Source organism: Musa acuminata, chromosome BXJ3-7 (assembly GCF_036884655.1).
Source record: "Musa acuminata AAA Group cultivar baxijiao chromosome BXJ3-7, Cavendish_Baxijiao_AAA, whole genome shotgun sequence".
NCBI lineage: Eukaryota > Viridiplantae > Streptophyta > Magnoliopsida > Zingiberales > Musaceae > Musa > Musa acuminata.
Window position 1 is genome coordinate 3,564,501 of NC_088355.1, and position 8,000 is coordinate 3,572,500.

Genomic DNA, 8,000 nt, shown 5'->3' on the forward strand with positions numbered 1-8,000 from the left:
TTCATTAGCTCCTTCCCAAACACCATTTGGCATTCCCCTAATTTCCTACTCCCCTCGAGACTCCCGACGCACACGGAGAAGAAATGGCGATGATGAGAGCGAAATCTCTCCACCTCCCTCTCCGCTCCTCTCTCACCGCCGCCTCCTCCGCCCTATTCTTCGGCCGAGCAGAGCCCGTCTTCCTGTTCTCCCCTCCCCTCCCTCTCATCCGCCACTATCGCGGCGGCGGCCGCTCCCGCGACGACTTCCCCTTCTCCAGGTTGGTGAATCCTGTCCTTAAAACCCTAGCTATTAATTCCTTGTTGTTTTGTTTTTGGTTCCTTGACGAGAGGTCGTTTGGGGACGAGGGATCGCTCAGGTACGAGCAGCCGCGGCTGCCCATCAATTGGGGCATCCGCATCGTGTCGGAGAAGAAGGCTTACATCGTCGAGAGATTCGGAAAGTATCTGCGGACCCTCGGTTCTGGAATCCACCTTCTTGTTCCCCTGGTTGACCGGATCGCTTACGTCCACTCCCTCAAGGAGGAGGCCATCCCCATTCCCGACCAATCTGCCATCACCAAGGACAATGTCAGCATCCTGATCGACGGGGTCCTTTATGTTAAGGTAATATCGTTTACAATGAATTCTTTTGTGGTTTTGAATCTTCTAAATTTGATGCTCTACGTTGTTTGTTTTGCTCTGCATCATGGAACTGTTAATTCTCTAGATTTTATGATTTTCATATGCTTATGTCATTGGGTTTTTAATACTGTGAACTCGTGCAGATTGTTGATCCAATCCTTGCGTCCTATGGCGTGGAGAACCCAATATTTGCAGTGATCCAACTGGCACAGACGACAATGAGGAGTGAGCTGGGTAAGATCACTCTTGATAAGACTTTTGAGGAGAGGGACACGCTCAACGAAAACATTGTGGTAGGATTGCTGTCTACTTACTTTGCAATTTCACCCTTGCTTAGGCTGAACCTAATTGGACAATGCCTATCTCGGATATAGAGGGTGACCTAGGTGGCCTCATGCTTGCAAGATTAAAGTCACATTGACCCTTGGAAATCTTGCATTGATGGGAGTCTCATGCACTAGGCCATCAGTTTTTGCTCTTATTTGTTGTGTTTTATCTACATTATTTATGTATTTTTCTGCTTAATTTTTCATTTTCATTGAAGTTCAGATTTGGATACTGTGCATCCCTGTAGAAATGTCAATCCCTGTACATCTGAAATACATAAAGAAGATAATAGCCTGCATGTAGAAGGTGCAGTACAGTAACTTTTGTAGCATTTAGTCATCAAAATTAAAATAGGATGAATAGTAGACTTCTGTTGCTCATATTTGTGTATAGGTGAACTCTACTTTCCGACGTGGAAGGCTCAAGCTCTTATTGATAGCTAGTAGTTTGCTGATGTTTTTTAAATTGGTATCGATATTTTTGGAGGTAAGCAACAGTAAAGAAACTTCTATGAAGGGCATTGTAAACAAGAAAGAAGTTATGTCAAAAGAGGGCAAGATTCTAAGATCATGGAAGGGGATTATTGGTTGGAAATGATGTAAGGCTAAACGATCCAGAATTTATTAGAGTGTTGAACTAGCGTTGTTTTGCCTTGTTTGCCAGTGTAGAGTCACTCGATATAATCTTATACATGCCTTAGATGGACCATTTAGATCATTTGATTACTCAGCTAGGTTCTGGATCTCTTTTTTAGTCATTTTGCTATCTTCCTGATGTCTTGACATTGCAACTTTTGAATCATTGGTAGCAGTGACTAGAGCAATCAATCCTGACTTTTCGTAAGAATATATATTTAAGAAATCATTTTGAGATAAGACAATAGTAGTAGAGGTGTAAATAAAGAAACTTGAGATCCATGGGCAGAAATTTCCTGGGGTTCTAGCTGTGCTTAACCTTCAAGTTCATATTTCTTTCTATTAGGTTGGACTTCCTGTTTCTTTTCACCAATTGTTTTCACTCTTACCTGAAATGTCTTATTAATATACAATTCGTAGCATTTCCTTTTCCAGCTGCCCACCATTTGGTGAAATGTAAATGTAAGTTAATTACATACGCATAGGAAAGTTGTGGAGAAGTTTATTGAATCTTTGAAACCGTAGATTGCTATTAGTAGTTCTTTTTAAGTTTTTTGGGTTTGTTTCATTTATATTTTGTCCTCCATAGAGAGCAATCAACGAGGCTGCTTCTGACTGGGGCCTTAAATGTCTGCGTTATGAAATACGTAAGTTCTTGAACCTATTTATTTAGTATGACATATTACCAACAAACTTTACTATTTGCTTTCTTCTTAATTATTTTTTACTGTTATTTTCTTCTAGGGGATATATCTCCTCCACCAGGAGTCAAGGCAGCTATGGAGATGCAAGCTGAAGCAGAAAGAAGAAAACGTGCTCAAGTTCTTGAGTCTGAAGGTGCTTCTTTCAAGCCTTTTTCTGATCATTACTTTCTCCTGCACCAAGTTATCTCTTCCATGGCAAAATGTTTTCTTTAGGATGCCATTTTAAAAATGTCTGTGAAGCATTGGCAAGCTTGTTGTGTTGTAAACTAGTTTGGAGCTAGAAGTATGTATTTGGATAGAAGATACATACTGTTTTTATCGCCCATTAATTTCCAATCAAAATACTAAAGCATGACTTCTTAATTGAACAGGAGAAAGACAAGCTAACATCAACATTGCAGATGGAAAAAAGAATTCTGTGATCTTGGCATCAGAAGCTGCAATGATGGACCAGGTTAATAGAGCTAAAGGTATCATGTCTAATTCCTTTTATTTTTCTAGCTCTGCAAACTAATCATCTGCAATAAAACATAGTTTCTGGTCCGAAAAGAAGATATTATCTCTACGAACTAATCATCTGCAATAACAGAACCTTTTTTTTTGGCACATTATGCTTGAAATATGTTGGAAGATTAATGAAATCTTTCCGTAGAATTGAAAAATGTTTGATAAGGTACTAATGTGGAACAAAAGTTATTCAAGTTTCTAGGTTGATAGAGGATGATGCATAATGAACTTGAGAAAATGACATTGCATGCAGATTGACAAAGTTATTTTCTTGAAATTATTAATTGATTACCTTGTTCTGTTGCATCTTCTTATGAGTCATGGAGCACAAGGTGAAAGAGGCACTTTGTAGTCGGTGTAAGGATACCGGTCAGAATTCTGTGTGGGAGTGTTTTGCAAATAATGGGTGGGCTTCTGTGGAAACTTCCATAAGAATGAGTAACTTGTGTGAAAATACGGTTGTAGTAGGTTTGCTAGGTGGATTACCAATTACATGGCAGGGTTTTGTTTAATCTTACTGCTGTGCTTGTAAGGCTATTCACGGCAGTCTGGGGCCTTCAGATTAAATTTTTAATCAATATCAAATATACATGATCTAACAAAGAAGAGACGAGCAAAAACATGCATAATATGATCGTTTTTATCCGGAAATTGTTTAATTCATTATGCAGTGATGCCTTCATTATTTGCTGGCAACATTTTTGAAGCAGTTTTAGAGTAAATCCTACCACAAATGTACTACTGGTAGCAGATGCTTGACTGAGATAAATATGAGCATGGGCACTGACATTAATTCCGGCCTCTAAAGTGCCCGCTGACTCTGAGTACCTAGCCTCTGAAGAACCTTATGAATTGGCACATATGTAGAGAAGCTAAGGGTGGTATGGGCATGTTCAAGGGGGACATATGGATGCACAGGTGAAATGTGGTGAATAACTAGTTATTGGTGATGCGATCAGCCACTAGAATTGAAGCCCCCATTTTGTAGTAAGTTTGACTATTACTTTAGTCTGAGTGTTACGTAAAAAATTCACATAAGCAACTGAATAAAGGGTGACATTGTATGACTGCTTCAGCGGTCTGGTCCATCACCACATAGCGTCTGGTGTCCTATCGTGAGATATTGATATTATCTTTCAAAATATATAGGGCTAAAAGCATGGTCATTCCAACTTAAGAATATGAAGCTGAAAATGTGTTAAGCTTCTAAAATGTTTCTCCATGATTTTTTAAATATTTTTTTCTTAAATCAGGAGAAGCTGAAGCAATCCTTGCTAGATCACAGGCTACTGCTGATGGCTTAAAGATATTGTCAGAGGCCATGAAAGCTGAGGGAGGTGCTGAAGTAAGATCTCCTTGTGCTTCTTTTTTTCTCCCATTTTGTACATTCTCATCATGCTCAGTTTTTCACTTAACATCTTGAGGATTACTACATGTCTGAATTATGGAAGTTTGTTCCTTTCTGCAGGCAGCAAGTTTAAGAATTGCTGAGCAATATATTACAGCATTTGGTTGCATAGCAAAGGAGGTGAGGAACGAGACTGTAAAACTTTGTTAAAAGCCCTTTTACCGGCAAGGATTTCTCATTTATATTTCTTTCTCCTTTCTTTGTTCAGGGAACTACACTTCTACTTCCTAGTTCTGTTGGAAATCCTTCTTCTATGATAGCTCAGGCTCTAGCAATTTACAAAAAGCTTAATGTTGGCAATATAAGTTCCCTTTCACTGGATAATCCGCAGACAGAAACCTCAGATGAGAGCAAAACTGATGGTGACACTAGAATCAATGAGGTTAGAATCAATGCTCTTTCTGATCCAAGCGAAAGAGCATTCTCTCTCCAAAGTCCACCAAAGGGATTCAGCTAATCCCTATCAAAGGAAATCAGTTTTGCAAACAACAGAGGCCTGTGACTCTCATTCTGTTTATCCTTGAGGAGAACGTGTAGAAATTTTGACATTGTTGATGAGCAGGTCAAGACATTTGAAATGGTCTAGTCTACTCGACTAACATAGTTGATAATCTGATGTGGTAAACAGATCCTTTTTCCCACAATATTGGAACTTCCGAATCGGCTGGATAAAAAAAAAGTATTATACTTTTAAAAAGAGTAATATGTCTTTTATTTTGCAGAAGTCCTGAAGACACTGATGATTGATGATGGATTTACTTGGACGGCGATTCTTGAAAGGTTTTGAGCACAATTTCTACGTAGTTTTGCATACACAATGGCCACGAGTACTACTGTTGTTGATATATAATTAGAGTCTGATTGCCTTTCAACAGAAAATGCTGCAACCAAGCATAATTGCATTTGGGGGCTGTATGCCTCCTGACTTGTATGTTAACAGGATTATGAAGCTTGTGAAGTGTTGCAGAGTAGTACTATTCAGTCGCGAGGAAAACGATGATGGAACAAAATGAAGTGTTCGGGTTTGCATGAAAGGAGAACCGGAAACAGTGCAAAGATATCACCCTCAGAAATCAAACCAAAAGAAATGCCCGAAAGCCGCAGAAGAAGAACAGCGAGTCCACGACTCAGCATCATTTGTTGACGACCCGGCAAGACTTCCGGATCTGCCCCTGCGTTCCCGTGAGCACTTGAATGCTGCCCATCTTCACCATGGCGTTCCCAAACAGAGAGGGGAAGCTCAAGCTGCCGCTGGCCAAGGACTTGACCGTGCCGTTGGTCGCAGCGTCCATGGCTAGGTTCTGATCCACCTTGAGAACGCCTCTCTTCGCCAGGAGCTGCTTGTAGTAGCTGTTGTCCACCGTGCTTGGCGTTCCGTTATCAAGGAAGACGCTGTTGTCCACCGCCGACGTCTGAGGGCACCTCGACTTGAGCATGGCGACAAAAGCGGGATCCATGTCCGGGTCCGGTTTGCCCGATCCATTGTAGTTGTACAGGCGATTCAGGATGAACGAGCAGTGCGTGATCCCAACCGTATGACCTCCTGCAAATTTACATACACAGAGGCTGTCAAGCTTTTATCACTTACTATGAGACAGATACCAAGTCATCATGGGACGTCGTCTCTTCGAGCTACCTAGTAGCAGAACCATGTCTGAAGCACTAATCCCTTTCGCCCTGAACGCCGCAATAGCTTGAGTGGCCGACAATGAAGCTCCCGGGAGATTTGCGCTCGCATCGGAAGCGAGCGAGATGTTGCCATCCCTCCTCCCCGTTTGCACCACATACGTATATTGCGTCCCACCACCCTGAAGCGTTCAGATCTACTAAGTGCCGATGCCATGCACGTAAGATCGACGTTGAAACCCTTACGTACCAGCACAACAGCATCCCTTGTTGCGATCGCGATGATATCAGCGCAGGAAACAACGCCAGGGCATGTACTTTCTAGTTGTGCCTTCGCTTGATCAACGAGATCGTAGCCTCTCACGCTTAAGTTGGGGGGGGCCGTCTTCTCGGTTCCACTCCCATCGATCAATATCGACGCGTCGCATCCCTTGGTACGTGGAAGAAGGAGTCAATCATCCATCTAAAAGACCGTTTAGTGTCTGTCTGGAAACATGCAGCATACCCTAACGAAGCAGTCGTGGAAGTGCAGCCGGAGGAGGGCGGCGACGATGGATCGGTCCCGTGCAAACCTTGCGGCGACGATGCTTTTGACGGTGGCCTCCACGTCGGTGCCGTTGCATTTTCCCTTGTAGAACCCGGCCTGCAGCGCGCCGCGGGTTGGGGCTATGGTGAGGCACAGTAGGGAAGCAATCGCGAACACGGCGGCGAAGCCGGACGTTGCGGCCATCTTCTTTGAGGAGGAGGAGGAGAAGGATGGTTGGTGGTGAAGCAATGAAGCATGTCGATGCCTGCATGTTATATAGGAAGGAAATCATGCGTGAATGCATCGCTTAGTTTAGGACGTGCCATCAAGTAAGATGGCACTGTTTGATTCGTGCTCTGCCAGTTTCAAGACATCGTTCCCAACACGTAGGATGCGCGGTGACTTCTGGGGACCTTGAATCCTGTGATTGCCTCCATGATTGGAACTGCAACAAGCAGTGGGATGCCACGCACCCTGGAACTTCACCAGTATTAAAAGATTCATATGGATTTGGTGGACTCTGCTGCATTGCGAAGGTCATCCACCAATCATGGCGGAAAGGCTCGTTAAGGATGTTCTCTTATGCAACCTAAATCTAATGCTGATAGGCTTATGAGGTGAAAATAATGTTTCTATAATTAATATAAATTTAAGTATTTTAGATCAATGATTTAAACCGTCAATTATTTCTCGAGGATGAGAAAATCTAAGTGAGAAAGGATTACTAGTGGATGAGATGAAATTATGATATGATTTGGGCTTTGGTGAGGGTGTGAAACATGTATTTGATTTACAATTTAATATCTTATTCTTTTGAGATATATGTATAGTAGTCCTGATCAACCAACAAATTTTATGTTAGCAAAATAAAGTGTAGGATAGTAAGAGAAAAATGAAAAGAATAATATGATTACGAACAACAATACATGCCATTATTTCCTAACACCTTCGTGATTTATGAGATAAATGCAATTTATCTCATAAAGAGAAGAGCTTTTATCTAAACACAAAGGGTGGTTAATTTGGATCAAAAGGTGACTTGATTAGCAATCATTCTTCCTTGGAGTATATATTGTGATAGTTAAGATTTCGCTTTCCTTGAGAATGCTCCACCGAACAGTCAATCTTTCACTCTAATGGCAAAGGTGCCCATCCTTTTCATACAATGTAGATGTGGACTGTCTTGATCCAAAATGCTGACCATGTAACTATAGATAATGCATGAATGATCCAAAATGAGGACATCACGGTTTGGAGTCTAACACAGAGACCTATGCTTCAAGTATGGAAAGCTTTGTGATCTATCTTTCTAGCCGTCACTGGTTTACCATCTACTGGAAATCCTTGTGGATCATGGTGGTTGATATGTAGTGTGATCTCCGAAGAGGTGCAATCCAAATCACCATGAGTTAGGTTCCCAGATTTGTGCTTCTTAGATCATGCATGTGAAACAACACCATGAACCACTGCACATCTTCCTCCGATCAGTCCCAAAGTCCTTAACCATTGAAAATAGATTGAAAACATGCATACTTGTGTTGCATTAAAACACCACCAGAAAAATGTCAGATGGTGCTTCTTCTTCATTCTCCTGACAGAGAAGTAGGTGTCCTTCACCGACATGCATTGACTCGAACATAACTT

The 8,000-nt window shown here is 41.8% G+C and overlaps 3 protein-coding genes across 3 annotated transcripts in view; 2 read left to right on the forward strand and 1 right to left on the reverse strand.

Moving 5' to 3' along the window:
- Window positions 1-5: 5 nt before the first annotated feature.
- Window positions 6-4,848, forward strand: LOC135643863 (uncharacterized). The gene is made up of 9 exons (XM_065161242.1): window positions 6-259; window positions 359-605; window positions 767-916; window positions 2,175-2,232; window positions 2,330-2,422; window positions 2,661-2,759; window positions 4,050-4,141; window positions 4,265-4,324; window positions 4,413-4,848. Exons 1-9 carry the CDS (start codon window positions 84-86, stop codon window positions 4,659-4,661), a joined length of 1,224 nt encoding a protein of 407 aa, XP_065017314.1. The 5' UTR covers window positions 6-83; the 3' UTR covers window positions 4,662-4,848.
- A 307-nt stretch (window positions 4,849-5,155) lies between these two features.
- LOC135643864 (peroxidase 57-like) lies at window positions 5,156-6,587 on the reverse strand. Its single transcript, XM_065161244.1, has 4 exons — window positions 6,336-6,587; window positions 6,081-6,260; window positions 5,841-6,012; window positions 5,156-5,747 (listed from the first exon to the last, which is right to left on the reverse strand). Exons 1-4 carry the CDS (start codon window positions 6,558-6,560, stop codon window positions 5,338-5,340), a joined length of 987 nt encoding a protein of 328 aa, XP_065017316.1. The 5' UTR covers window positions 6,561-6,587; the 3' UTR covers window positions 5,156-5,337.
- A 1,252-nt stretch (window positions 6,588-7,839) lies between these two features.
- Window positions 7,840-8,000, forward strand: part of LOC103990624 (putative invertase inhibitor) — a 1,349-nt gene continuing 1,188 nt past the window's right edge. Inside the window, exon 1 of the mRNA XM_009409835.3 lies at window positions 7,840-8,000. This exon is cut by the window's right edge and continues 427 nt beyond it. The gene's annotated coding sequence lies outside the window, so the exon portion shown is untranslated.